Raw genomic sequence first — 15,046 nt, forward strand, 5'->3', positions numbered from 1 at the left:
TGCTAGTTAACAAAAGGAAACCCTTTCCCAACAGTAACAAAGAGAAAAAAGAAACCCCCTTTACACCTATTTGTGTGAACAGGCGTTCAGCATCATGAACATCAACAAAGCCAGCCACAGATCCAAGTTAACTGACCAACACCTCAGATCCATCCTGAGAATCGCCACAACAAAACTAAATCCAGACTTTGATGCGCTGGCTAAAAAGGGAGACCAACAACACTGTTCCCACTGAAATTAAAAATGTTTCTTCGTTGTGTTATGTAAAAAATGCATTTGAAAATATTTTTTTCAATAAGCCTTACATGTTACATGTCATTTCTGTTAAGTGATGGACATGAGTAGTGCGCAGGTGCACGTACGTTCTCAAAATAAAAAATGCGCTCCAGATCAAATAACACACTCCGCATACTGGCGCGCTCTCACTGTTCTGTCTTTGTGCTGGTCGTTGTTGAGTTTTGGCACAGGGGACAATTGAATAAGAAGGAGCAGGACAAGTAGACCTGCATCTCCTACCGTTTTTGAAATAAAGACAGTCAGGAGGAGAGTGATGATGATAATATCTTGAAGGATAACAGAATTTTCAGTGTTTTAAAATAATAACTGTTACTATTAAAAAAAAGCTGTATTTTATTCATTTAATTTTCAGTGTTTTAAAAGTCATTTCAATAAATAGCTAAATACCATGGGACTTCAAAGACATATTTTGTTGTAATGCATTTGTTCATTTTCAATTGAAATTAAAGCACATGTTTTCTACATATCCCATGATATTTTATTTTCTCTTATGAGGTGTATTACCAAAACACTCCGTCCATCTGCTCCTGGTCCGGCCTCCCTGTCAAATTTTAGAACCCTTTGTGGCCCACAAGTCAAAAAGTTTGCCCAGCCCTGACGTAGTCCATGCAGTTGAGAAATACCGGAAAGACAAACGAAGGTTGGCTGAGCAGCAGGAAGAGGTGCAAAGAAAGTTAATACAAATGCAGCTCGAAGAACTCAAAAAGAAGGAAAAAGAGAAAAGCAAAATGATGCTGCCAGCAATCACAGGTCCGAGTACAGCCATCGAACTGGATGAAGCACCGCTATATGGAGGAACTGATCATACTGTAAAACAAGGGCCAGAAAACCCCATGCCAATAATCAACGTCTTTGGAGGAACATTCCCACAAATGCCCTATCAGGAACAGACTAAATTCCAACAGCCCAGACAGGACTGGAAGTCCCAAGGAGGGGGACAGAGGAGCTATGGGCAGAGGGAACCAGTGAGGAAACAGGGGAAAAGAGAGGTAGAGAGATTGTGCTGGGGATGTGATCAGCCAGGTCACATGAGAAGAGATCGTCCGTTTACACCATGGCCTGTCACACACCAGCAGGAACCGATAAGAAGGGAACTAAAGTTTAGCCAAGGACCAGCCCCCACAGGCCCATGCGGCCCTGTGAACCCCTACGCGAGGTATTAGGGGTGCCCCGAGAACTCAAGTGGGAAGGGACATTACCCAATGATAACAAGGGAGGCAGACGAGGAACCCGTTGTTCAGGTTATGTTAGAAGGGCAACTGACACTAATGATGATAGATACTGGAGCCATGTACACTTGTGTACAGCTACAGTATGCCCTTCACCTTCCCATGTTAGAAAAGTTTATTAAGATGGTAGGGTTCTCAGGGAAAACACAGTTGACTCAGTACACTGCTCCAGTGCAGTTGAGAATGGGAAGTAAAGGAATTGTTTTGCCAGTGCTAGTATTTAAGAGAACTCCGATTAATTTGTTAGGCAGAGATGCCTTATTGAAACTGGAATTAAAATTAGAATGCACCAGAAATGGGCTGAGTGTGGAAAGAGCAGGGGCTCAACTGATAGTGCGAGATGAAGGCTAATGTCTTTTGGATAGGAGACATCGCAGATCAGATTCAGGAAACCTGGGAGAAATGGAAAAAGGGCACGCAGGCTATATTACCCAGGGCTGTAATGCCCAAATCTGAGCTACATTGTACAGTGAGTTTTGACGAGACTCAGAACAGGGAGTTAGGAGAGATGGCACCTGGAGGCATGTACCCGACAGCACCTGGAAGGGAAGGCTGTGATAATTGGAAAGCAAGGGGCAGCTTTACAAGTTAAGTGGAACACCTTTTTAGAAAAATGGTACAGGATACCAGAGGCTGCGCCCCACATAACGTTGTTGGTAAACAAGGGATATCAGTCTAAAGACTTAGGACCCTTAGTTAAGAGTGCTGAAACCGTAACAGTATGGAGGAAAATCACGCCAGAGGTGTGGATATCAGAAGACAATTAAAATAATGCTAAGTGTAGATATGGTAGGGACAGTGAGAGAGATCGAAATAACTCCCCAACCACACATGCCATTGCTGGGAAAGGAAAGAGGCCAGCAGAAAGAAAGAAGGTTAGATGAGTTGCCATCTATTCTGTGGTCACAGCATGACATGGACGTAGGGAAAATAAAAACTGCTAGTCCGGTGGAAATAAGGCTGAAAAGGGGAGCAATTCCACCCAGGAGACCACAATACCCTCTAAGACCAGAAGCAGAAGAGGGAATAGCATCGACAGTGCAGGGGTTGCTTGAAATAGGAGTGCTTAAAAGAACAAACAGTCCATGCAATACCCCATTGCTGCCGGTCTTAAAAGCAGATAAATCTAAGTGGAGATCGGTGCATGATTTGCGAGTGGTAAATGATGTGGTAGAGGACTGGCCAGCGGTAGTCCGCAACCCACACACGCTTTTGACTAATGTTCCACCAGAAGCAAGTTACTTTTCAGTGATTGATTTGTGTTCGGCTTTCTTCAGCATTCCTCTGGCCGACCAGTGTCAGTATTTGTTTGCATTTACTTACAGAGGTGCTCAGTATACCTATATTAGAATGCCGCAAGGGTTTAAACATTCACCACATGTTTTTAATCAGGTGCTGAAGGAGACCTAGAGGGCATACCATTGGAAGGTACATTATTACAGTATGTGGATGACCTGTTGATTTGCTCCCACAGTAAGGAACAGTGTGAGCAGGACACAATAACTCTGTTAGAGAAGCTGGGGCACGGAGGACATAAAGTATCCAAAAAGAAACTGCAATTTTGCATGCAGCAAGTGGAATACTTAGGCAGGGGAATATCCAAGGGAGTGAAGGCAATAGCACCAGATCAGATTGAGGCAATAACTAAGGCCCCAAAACCCCAGACTGTAAGGCAGATAATGACATTTTTGGGAATGGCAGGGTACAGCTCAGATAGGAGAATATGGTGAGATTGTGGCACCTTTGAGAAAGATAATGAAAGAAGCAGGACATACAAATTTGAAGAACAGCTTATAGTGGAATGGAGAGGTGGAGATAGCTTTCAATACTATTAAGCAGGAATTGCAGTCAGCACCAGCATTAGCTTTGCCTGACTACGAGAGGGTTTTTCATTTGTATGTATCCAACCGACAGGAGGGTTATGTCACAGCAGTTCTAACACAAGAAACAGGCACAGGAAAAGCAAAGCAGCCGTTAGCATACTACAGTACGAGACTAGATGAGGTGGCTCAGGGGTATCCACCCTGTTATCAGGGATTGGCGGCGCTGTACTATGCATATAAAAAGGCATCATCTGTAACCCTGGGCTACCCTATGACTGTACACACACCACAAAGTAGCAGAATTGCTGGAAAGAGGGAAACTTGTGCTGACGCCAGCCAGGATAGCAGCGTATCAGATGCTACTGACATTTCCTGACATAACTATACAGAGATGCACTACCAGTAATATAGCCGATTTTGTCCCTTTGGGCTATGAAGGAGAACCCCATGATTGTGTAAGGAAGACGATGGCATTTGCCAAATTAAGAGCAGATTTACAGTCAGAACCACTAGAGGATGCAGATTGAAATGTTCTGTTCATAGATGGCTCTTGTTATAGGGATTATGATGGAAATCATGCAGGGTTCTCAGTAGTGCAGCAGGATCAGTCGAGCTATAAGGTTATTAGGATGGAGTCCTGTCCCCAACCGTGTTCCGCCCAACTAGCGGAAATCAAAGCTGACAGCTGCGTGTGAAATGATGGAAGGTGAGAAAGTAGACATCTATACTGATTTGGCATATGCTCATGGAGTATGCCATTTGTTCGGGGCAGTGTGGAAACAGAGAGGTTTTAAAAAAAGCAGTGGAGATCCCATACAAAATTGTCAGCAAATTCTAGACTTAATAAAAGCCATAATGAAACCTAAAGCATTGGCTATAGTAAAATGCCAGGCACATAAAGAGGGAAATGAAGTAATAACAAAGGGAAATCAAGCTGCGGACAAGGCAGCCAGAACAGCGTCTGGATGTACATCAGCTGTCATTGCCCCCCAGGTAAGCCTAACTCCAGAACCTGTGGTAGCGGACCAAATTGAAATACAAGGTAAGGCAACTTTGGCAGAACAGACAATGTGGAGACGAAGGGGGGCCAAGCAGAACCCAGAAGGCTTGTGGAGCATGGAAGACAGTTTGTTGGTAGCACCCACCCCTCTACTGATGATTCTGTTTTCAGAAGCGCATGGGATTGACCATTGTGCAAGGGGGGAAGTGATAAAGAAAATAAAGAAGGATGGGGAGCATGGCTGACTAAAATGGCAATTACTGTCAGTATTGTATTGTTGAGCTGTGGGCTTGTGCTATGCTGTTTTCTTCCTTGTCTCAAGTCTCTTGTAGTGCGTGCTGCAACCAAATAATTTCCGATGCTCGTGGCAATTACTGAAGCAAGCTTAGCGGAGAAAGAAACACCGAAAACGTATTGTTACAGCCTACAACACCTGCAGGACGAACAAGAGCAAAACGACAGTGTGGGAGTAGATTGTAAGGGCTTCCAAGTTTTTTTTCCCCCGTCTCAGGTACAAAGGGACAGGTTTTTGGCTCAGCGGCCCAGGGTAACAAGGAGAGAATACTTTGAGGTCTTGGCACAGAAAATTATTGTTTAACCCGAGATTTGGGAATAAGTGCTTGAGTTTACTGGGGCTTTTGTGTGTGGACTCTTAGTCTTCTTTCTCTGTGTGAAAACCTATGGGTCTCAAAGGGGGAATATATTGGATATAAAAGTTGCATTGTTTGCTGTGTAACCAAAACTATGTAGTCAGCTTTGAGCTTGCTATTTGCTATGCATGTATCCAATTTAGTAGGAGAATGAAATCTTAAGAATGTAGAAGACAATGGTGTGTTAATGAGAGGTAGCTAAGAGATGTAGATTAGAACATGATTAAGTCAATGGGTAGAAACAATAGTGGTGGATGTACTTGTGATATGCAACTGTAGACCGATTGGATATGCTAATACAACTAAACCAGGGGATTGCTATAAAAAAATGCTATGTACAAGGATCGGTGGGCAATCAGCGACTAGCTCAATAACTGCCTCAGTTTTGATTTGCAAATTAAAGTTTAATACTTCTTGAAGAATCTTCTGCATCTCCTGGTCATTTGTGGGGCATGAGAAACAACGACAAAGTCAAGAGATTGCCAAATAGAAGCACTAGGAGAGCCCTGGTAGTAAACAATGGGATAAAGATAATAAACCAGTCATGGTGATGTAGTGTATAATATAAATAAAGAAAATTGCTCTGCATACAGTAAGAGCAATGCAGTAATTACAGGGGTAATTAATTGTACATATAGACTGCTGAAACCAGTTAGGAGATTAAATTCTTGAGCAGGTGAATTCACAAAGTGTACAAGAGATTGTTTTCTGGATCATCATGTTTCAGAATCAACAAGGAAAGAGCCTATTGAATAAATAAAGCAAATTATGAAGGCACAAGTTGGAGGTGACATTAAATGATAACAAGCAATAGCAAACATTTAAAGAATTAAAACCTGGCTTATGACATATATCTTCAAGATATTAAAACAGGTGAAAAGTTCCAATATGCCTATTGTTAAATTAGCACTAGACCTAGGGGAAGGGCCTATACTGCTGCCAAAAATACAGTAAAGCCTGAGGAATGAGAAACTTTCAGAACACAGTAAATTAATATTTAGATAATGATAGGGGAAAAAATATTACTCTATGATACCAGGGAACCAAAAGAAATAAAAGCAAATGAAAAATATTTTAATACGTAAAAAAGGAAAAGATTGGCTAAAGTCAATGTTGGTCTTTTATAGACTGAGATAAGGGAAATTATAATGAAGAATAAAGAAGTGACACACAAATTAACCAAATATTCATCTCTCTTCACAGAAGATGAAGCAAAAAAATCTCCCAAAGTTGTCTATTGTAAATGAGAGGCTCAGAATGATTAACATTTGTAAAAAAAAATGTACTGGTTTACCTAAAAGGGCAGAATTATGATAAGTCCTCAGGATCTGATGACATGCATCCCAGAGTTCTGAAAGAGGTAGCTATGAAGAAAATGAAAGCACTGGTTGTCATATTTCAAAATTTCCAAAATTCTGGAGTAGCACCCGCATACTGCGAAAGGGCAAAAGTAATCCTATCACTTAGAAAGAAGAGAAAAAAGACCAAAAATTGTGATATCAGTAGTAAAATGATAAGCAAATAATAAATCAGGGTAACGTCAATGTTGATTATGAAAGGAAAATCATATTAAGTTTTGTTGTGAGACAGTAACTAGCAGAACAGCTAAGCAGGGCATCAGCTGCCATCTACTTGACCTTCAAAAAACTTTTGATAGAAGTACCAAGCAGCCTGTTTAAAAACTAGAGTGCACTGTACTGGGGTTAATATATTGCCACAGACTGAAGATTGAATAAGAGACAGAAACGAGCTGGTCATGTTTGGGTTGAAGAATTTAGCTGGTAAATGCCACAGGAATCATACTAGGCTTCTAGTGTTTACTACCTAAAGCAATAATTTGAAAAATAGGATCAAAAGTAATATACGCAGGTTATATCAGACTGTTGCTACAAATCTGGGTGGCACTGTTGACTCTGAAAAGATTGAAAGAAGCTTCGAGCGATAAATGTTACATGATCATTGTGCTGTCTTTACGACAGTTATTTAGTTTATAATATTTTCGCTTAGTAATTCATTCAATAGTATTTTCTAGTTAGAATTAGAAGTGTTTAAAGTATATTCATTACATGTAAAATATATCGGCATGCGATGACGTCACATCCGGTTTCGCCGCGTCTTGTGGGAAAATACCGGTTTGAAATTAGCGCGAGGGTGGGGGCTCACCACGAGGCTCACCTGAGCAGAAGTTGTTTGCAGGCATGAGAAATCACAGTGAGAGCAACGCTGTAAGTTAATAGATAATCGATATATTGAACTAAGATGTTAATGCCGATCCTGTTAGAAGTAACGACGGTAGATAATGTTTATGCTTTCGTTAGTTAAAGAGTCGCGGATAGTTTGCATGGAAGTGTATTTAAAGTAGTCAATGGAGCAGGTAAACTCTCCCTGTATACTGCACCTTAGTGTAATGTAGTTATAGTCACCTTTGCAAGTATTTACACTTGAAATGTGATATTAAGGAAGGAACAAATACTGTATCAATCTTGTATTGTTTTATCAACAGTTTTCACCATATGTTAATGTGAAGAGTGAACAGTAAATGGTTAATCTTACTGCGATCTGGTTCTTATTAACTGGTTTATCTCGACGTTGAATTCGGCGTTATTAGTACACGCGAAGGAGAATGTTACAATCATGCATGAACACTTTAGATGCAATGTAGTTTCTTAAAATGAGATCATCCAGTTTGGAAAAAGTGAGATTACTTTTGTTTAAACTGGTAGAAGACAGAGAGGTGTGCTCAAAGGAAGCTGGGTGTCCTTTTATATAAACCAAAGAAAAGTTGCAAGAAAACCAAGCACCAGGAAAGCAAACATTATATTGGCCATTATTCAAGGAGGAACTAAGAACAAGAGCAGAAACATCCCATTACAATTACATTAGGTTCTGGTGAAACCACAACTGAAATGTCATGTACACCAACAGACTCACCATTTGAGGCAGAATATAAAGTGATTCACCATATTCCATAAAATGATGATATAGGAGCATAATTAGGCTATTTGGCCCATCAAGTTTGTTCTGCCACATCATCATGGCTGATTCATTTTCCCTCTCAGACCCAATCTCCCGTCTTCTCCACATATTTTTTCATGCCCTGACCAGTCAAGAACTTATCAACCTCATTCCTGGAATGGTTGGCTGTTTTATGAGGAAAGACCTAGCAGAATGAACACCTGAGTTCAGAATAGTAAGTTTCACTAAACATCTAAAATTTTTACCAAGACTTCACAAGGTAAATGTGGAGGTAATATTTCTCCCTGGCTAAGCTGGTTAGAACCAAGGGTCACAGACTCAAGATAAAGAATTGAATATTCAGGAATGAAATGAGAAGAATTTCTTTTACCTAGACGATAGCAATTTTTTTTTAGTTAAAAAAGTGTTCTCTACCTAAGGGCGGTATAGAAGCTTAGTTACTCAGGAGAGTACAGAAATTGATAGATTTTTAAATATTGTAGGAATGAAGGAATATGATGCCAAGGTAAAAAAAAACAGCCAAACTGCAACTGCTGCTTCTGTTTTTATATAATTATGTATAAAGTTCATATTTCTTCTTCCTGATTATATACACAGTAGAAGAGATTCTAATGAGATTTTGATGAGCTTTTCTGACTATCTTAGTCTTAGTTAATTTTAAGTCAGTCAGGTAGTTATAGCATCGTCTTTTGAGACAACAATTGAAAAGGAGAAAGAAGGGACATATTTTCAAAACAAGTCAATACAAACAAATCTAATTTATGCAATTCTCCAACACTTACGGTACTCAAACATGGTTTTCATTCATTTCACCCACACACTATAGATTTTATTTTCCCCCTTAACAGAAGGAAGGGTTTTTGCTTATTTGTATTACAGGTATACAAGATTAGCCATTAAATTGCAATTTTCATCACTGCCTGATCTGTCCCTTTTCGCTCCTCTTTTTGCCTCTGCCTACAGAGAAACATAATTATCGACTGCCATAAACTTCAATCATTCCCATGTGCAAACTGCATTCATTAAACTGCCATACTGTTCCTTCAAGGTGCTCTATAAATTATGCTGTTTACTGAGAAAACAAGGTTCAAAGTACATCTACTATCAAAGTGTGTAAAAATTATACAAACTTGAGATTCTTCTTCTTACTGGCAGCCACAAAACAAGAAACCGAAAGAACACATTTAAAAAAGACTAACAAACACCCAATGGGCAGAGAGAGGAAAAGACACAAATCGTGCAAACAATAAAAGCAAGTAACAGCATTCAGAACTATGGTGAGTCCATAGACACAAAGCCCAGAGTAGCTGGAGTCGGCCTAAACCCTCAGCCTCAGTTCAAATTGTCTTTTAGGAACCTATCACTTTTAGGATAAAAACAGAAATTGACCTATCATTTTGCTCATTTGTATAACCTAGTCCAACAGGTTTTTGTTCTCTTATCTTTTTGAATTTCATCTCCAATGTACACTTTCTTCGTAAGTACCTTTAGCACTCTCCACTCATACAATCAGCAACATGCACATTTTCATCACTTATTCTTCTCTCATCTCCAGTGTCACAGATATTGCCATTTTATTTCCTCCTCTGTACTACAACCATTGCAGTCTTATCACATTACATTTCATTCTGTGCAACATAAAGCTCATGTCATTTCTAACTTTCCTAACTATGATGAAAGGTAACTGACTGTGGTGAACTATGTGCCTGTCTGGACACGCCCCCTGCTGACTGCTCCTGTGGCTCCTCCCACAGGCCCCTGTATAAAGGCGATCGAGGTCTGATCCTCTGCCTCATTCTCCAGGATGTAATATGATGGTCACTTACTGCTGGTTCCTTCTTCAGTCAATAAAAGCCGATATCTCGCCTTACGTCTCAGAGTGAGTTATTGATGGTGCATCAATTTTATTGACTGAAAAAGTTTTAAAACATGGAAACCGTTTTACGTCCAGAAAGGTTGGATTTGGACCCTCAAGACCCTGAAGCAGCTCTTGCTTTTGAACACTGGCTTGCATGCTTCCAATCATACTTGGCGGAGCTTCGTGCGACTGACCCTGCCGTTATGTACAGAATTCTCCTCTCAAGGGTCACCCCAAAAGTTTATTCCATTATCCGGGACCTGCCGACCTACGAAGGGGCACTGGACGCCCTCAAAAGACAGTACCTGCGGCCGGTGAACACTGTCTACGCAAGACATCGTTTAGCTACCCGGCGACAGCGGCCTGGAGAATCGAGCACCGAGTTTCTCTGAGCACTACAGACACTCGTCCAAGCTTGTGACTGCAAGACGCTCACGGCAGAACAGCATGCGGAGCTGCTGGTGCGAGATGCCTTTGTGACGGGACTGAGGTCAGTGTACATGCGCCAGCGGCTGCTGGAACACTCCGATCTTACCTTACGCTCGGTAATCGAGACGGCCAACGCTCTGGAAGCTGCACTGCACTACACCGACGCTGTCCAGTCGCGCGATTCCCCGCCGGTTCCATGGACTCCTCAGACCCCGCCACTGCCAGCTCCTGCGAGCGAAATTGCCGCTGCCAGTCGCGATTCCACGAGCTCTCCGAACCCGACCACAGTGGTGGCCCGTCAGAAGCCTGTGCTTTGTTATTTCTGTGGCCACAAAAAGGACTCTCGACAACGCTGTCCAGCGCGAGAAGCGACCTGCTCCAGCTGCGGAAAGCGGGGCCATTTCGCCGAGGTCTGTAAGTCTAAACTGCGAGCGGAGTGCGGCGCTGCGGGTGAAACGTGGGGGCCGCCATCTTGCATGCCCCGATGTGGACGGCCATCTTTGTCGGCGTCAGCACGCCCCGCCCCCGACCCTCCGATGCTTACCGGGTACCCCGAATGTGGGCAGCCATCTTTGTCGACGTCAGCATGCCCCACCCCCGACCCTCCGATGCTTACCGGGTACCCCGGATGTGGGCGGCCATCTTTGTTGGCGTCAGCATGCCCCGCCCCCGACCCTCCGATGCTTACCGGGTACCCCGACGGCGATTCAATTCTGGCCACTGTAACTCTCGACCAAAGCGCCCCACACCCGCTTGCAAGGTCCATGATGGACATCCGGGTGGAGGGGCGCAGGACTAGATGCCTGTTTGACACGGGCAGCACTAAGAGTTTTATTCACCCGGACACAGTGCAACGCTGCGGACTCGCAACACGGCCAGTAAGTCAGAAGATCAATTTGGCTTCTGGGTCGCATTCCACAGACATCCGGGGGGGGGTTGTGTAGCGACATTGGTGATGCAAGGCACAGAATATCGGAACTTTGCGCTACTGGTCATGCCTAATCTGTGCGCACCTGTGCTATTGGGGCTGGACTTCCAGAGCCACCTCAAAAGTGTGACTATGGCATATGACGGGCCCCTCCCACCACTCACTGTCCGGAATCCTCAGTTCTGTGGGACTTCATCACTACTGACCACACACACACAGCGACACACACATCCCATCCAACATGACAGTTGTGCTACCGACACTACTTGCAGTCTCTCCACTCTCAAGGTCCCTCCCCCGCCACTTGTCGCCAACCTGACCCCGACTGTAAACCGGTGGCGACTAAAAGCGGGAGGTACAGTGCCGGGGACAGGGCCTTCATTCAGTCAGAGGTGCAGTGGCTGCTCAGGGAGGGGATCATTGAGCCAAGCACAAGCCCTTGGAGGGCCCAGGTGGTCGGATGGTGGCAACCACCCCCCCCCCCCCCCCCACGAACTCCTATTCTCTTTTCCCAGGAAGTCTGTCACTCTACCAGTTTGGCTGATGTCCCCGGAGCCAGTGCTGCTCCGGAAACATGTCAGGAGCAATAAATACTCCCCACTGGTCGAGAGGGTTCACCTTCTGCATGCGAACCCCCAGTATGCTTACGTGGTCTTACCTGATGGGCGGGAGGACACGGTCTCCATCCGCGACCTGGCGCCCGCAGGTGCAGCAGACCACTACCCTGAACACTCTCCGGTAACTATGAATCCTGTACCCGAGGTGACACCGCGCTCACCAGGCCCTACATGGACTCCTCATGACACTTATATACCAGATGCCTCGCACATGCATGAGCTGGAACCAGCAAAACCTCCGTCTCCTGTGCAATCACCAATGTTGCCGGCATCGGTGCAATCACAGCCGGTGCTATGTAGATCACAGCGATAGATTCGACCACCTGATAGACTTGACCTGTAAGAAACTTCGCCACATGGGGACTCTTTCAAACAAAGGGGGGGTGAATGTGGTGAACTATGTGCCTATCTGGACACGCCCCCTGCTGACTGCTCCTGTGGCTCCTCCCACAGGCCCCTGTATAAAGGCGATCGAGGTCTGATCCTCTGCCTCATTCTCCAGGATGTAATATGATGGTCACTTACTGCTGGTTCCTTCTTCAGTCAATAAAAGCCGATATCTCGCCTTACGTCTCAGAGTGAGTTATTGATGGTGCATCACTGACTGAAATATTAACTTTCTTTTTCTCTTTCCTGTACCTTACACAAATATTACTTGCCCTGTTGAACATTTACTGGTTTAATCCAGATTTTCCAGCAACTACAGTATATTATTTTGGCATTCCACTTTGCTCTTTAGATGGATAAAACAGGTTTAATCAAATCCAATATTCCCTCAAAATGCACTGAATTCCCAGAGATATTACAACTTTAATATCACCTCCTAGTACACAGAAGGTCTTGAAATAGAAAGTCATCCATGTGTGAAAACTGATTTTGTTTGGTGTACCAAAACATTACAAATACATCAGTTTTATTCTAGACTTGGAGTTTAAAATTATATTTCAGCAGTAACATCATTGATGTTATTTCGAAAGCAATTAAATATATAACACACATACATATTATAAAATATGTAGCATACATATTATAAAAATAAGGTCACATTTTATCTGCAATTTTATCATATTCCTTCATTCCTACAAAATCTAATTGCAAGTACAGTGGATTCTAGTTAATTGGGACACATCTGACCAGCACATTTTGGCCCAATAAAACAGCTGTTCCAATTAGCCAAAGTTTCATGTAAATGGTTAAAAAGATAAAAATAAATAATGTATTTAAATGAAATTCAGAACAAATTAGAACACTACCAGCACTGTTACAGTGCTATAACACTGTGTGTTAGTTCCTAATAGTTATCGACAGAGGAATTCATCCAGCGTATGCTTCCATGTTCTTTTGATTGGTTGTAAATGAGTAAAAATCTGTGCAGACTCCTCATACAGTTAATAGACTGTCTATATACAATGCTTTTGATGATTGCCTCCTTCAACTCTTCATTTTCATTGTACCATTCAAGATGATTGTCATTACCTTCAAATTCTCCATAATTCCTAACTAGTTCCTAAATGAACTAATATAATTCCTAAATGAACTAACGTAATTCCTAAATGAAATTCCTTCATTTTCACTCCCAGCCCTTTCTGGCATGAATACTTGAAACTGCAATGAGCAAAACAGCTCTGAATTGTCTTACTGCTTATTTCTTGCCAATTATCAGTGACAAAAATCACTGTTTTTTTTAAAAACACAAGCACATGCAACTGACAAATGCTACTTAAAACTGTTCACTCTAAGGACGGCGTGGTGTCTCACGACCACACAAATTGCATGAGACTTATGCCATTTATAAACTGTTTGGCAACAGTCTCCTGTCCTAATTAAGCGTCATTGTATCCCAAATAAACGTAGGGAATCCTGGCTATTTTCTAGATTAGCTGCCCCGGTTAACTGATGGCCCAATGAACTGGAATTTGCTGTATTTCCAACTGTTCTAGTCGTTGGAATTTTACTTAGCACTTTGCTTATAAGCCAGTGGACCCAACCACGAGCCACGGACCGGTACCGGGCTGCGAGGAAACTATAAGATCTGGTGATATGAAACGATATGAGTCAGCTGCATCTTTCCTCATTCCCTTTCACACCCACTGTTGAACTTGAATGTACGCGAGGTCATTAACCACGCAAAGTCATTACCCACTTGAGGCCATCAAGTCACCTAAACATAGTGATACCCTTGCACCAGGGATCACCGGTTGGCGTCAGGTAACCAGCCGCCTTGCAAAGTCAGCGAGAAGTGTGCTACTGGCCTGGAGCACGGACAGATGGGCGCCGCCTCTAAACCTGTTTAGCACACTGAATGTTCATGGGGAACTCAGTGCTAAAATATTCACAGACGACCTAATTCGGGTTCAGGATTTCGTAAGTAGCAGAGCAGCTACCTCGCTGCGATCTACTGAGAGTCATCCCTCGAGCCAAACTTTTGTTGGCCGATAGATCCTACTTACCTACGGGGGGGAGGCGGGCATGTGCCCTGTCACACTCCTCACTCAGTTAGTTGCTCTCTCCGGACTGCAACTGCCATGGTCCCGGTACGGGGACCTCCGGACCTTACCTTGTCCTCTCACTGGTGTGTTGCAATGATTTTTTATGTTCATGTGAGGAAAATATGTGCTGTGTGTTTAATATTAAATTTGTTAGATAAACCATTTTAGAAACGAAATTGAGTGTATTAGCCACCTATAAGTGACTTATAGTTGACCTATCACCTATATTCCAGTTGTGATTAACACCACCACCCCCCCAAAATCGGCCGGTCCACAAGAATATTGTCAATATTAAACTGGTCCGCGATGCAAAAAAGGACAGTGACCCCTGTTAAAAGCGACTGGTAGTTTTTTTTTTAAATCGCACCTTCCTTTTCTGAATGAATTGCTAGTTCAGATGGAAAGTCTGTTATACTGGGTGGGATTTTGTTGGAAAATGACAACCATTCCACGCTAAAGTGTTGCATTTACTCCATAAGTACCAGTAGATTTGGACATAAATTTCATACACGGATAGTCTAAAGTGGTTAGTAAGTTCCTCCTGACATTTCATTACTATGGAATGCAATGGCTGAGCACAAATTCTCCAGGAACTACATTGGAAGAGTTTGATTTACTTTTTTAAAAAACAGTTGAGTCGGCTTTAATGTTTTTCAGCACTTAAGAGTGTTGAGTGATTTAAATCGACACATTTAAATAATTAATAATGTTGATATATGCAACAATTGATTATATTTAATAATTGTGACA

The 15,046-nt window shown here is 42.7% G+C and overlaps 1 protein-coding gene across 13 annotated transcripts in view; it reads right to left on the minus strand.

The window, feature by feature from the left end:
• The window catches only part of agtpbp1 (ATP/GTP binding carboxypeptidase 1), a 270,083-nt gene that overhangs the window by 243,048 nt on the left and 11,989 nt on the right, over positions 1 to 15,046 (minus strand). The window contains exon 1 of one of the 13 annotated variants that reach the window (XM_059969826.1): positions 7,175 to 7,222. The exons of the other annotated variants lie outside the window; for them this stretch is intronic. Coding sequence (XP_059825809.1) covers positions 7,175 to 7,199 — 25 coding nt within the window. The 5' untranslated portion in view covers positions 7,200 to 7,222. Of the gene's footprint in view, positions 1 to 7,174; positions 7,223 to 15,046 lie in introns of those variants that run through there. 13 annotated transcript variants of the gene reach the window in all.

Source organism: Hypanus sabinus, chromosome 5, assembly GCF_030144855.1.
Source record: "Hypanus sabinus isolate sHypSab1 chromosome 5, sHypSab1.hap1, whole genome shotgun sequence".
Lineage (NCBI taxonomy): Eukaryota > Metazoa > Chordata > Chondrichthyes > Myliobatiformes > Dasyatidae > Hypanus > Hypanus sabinus.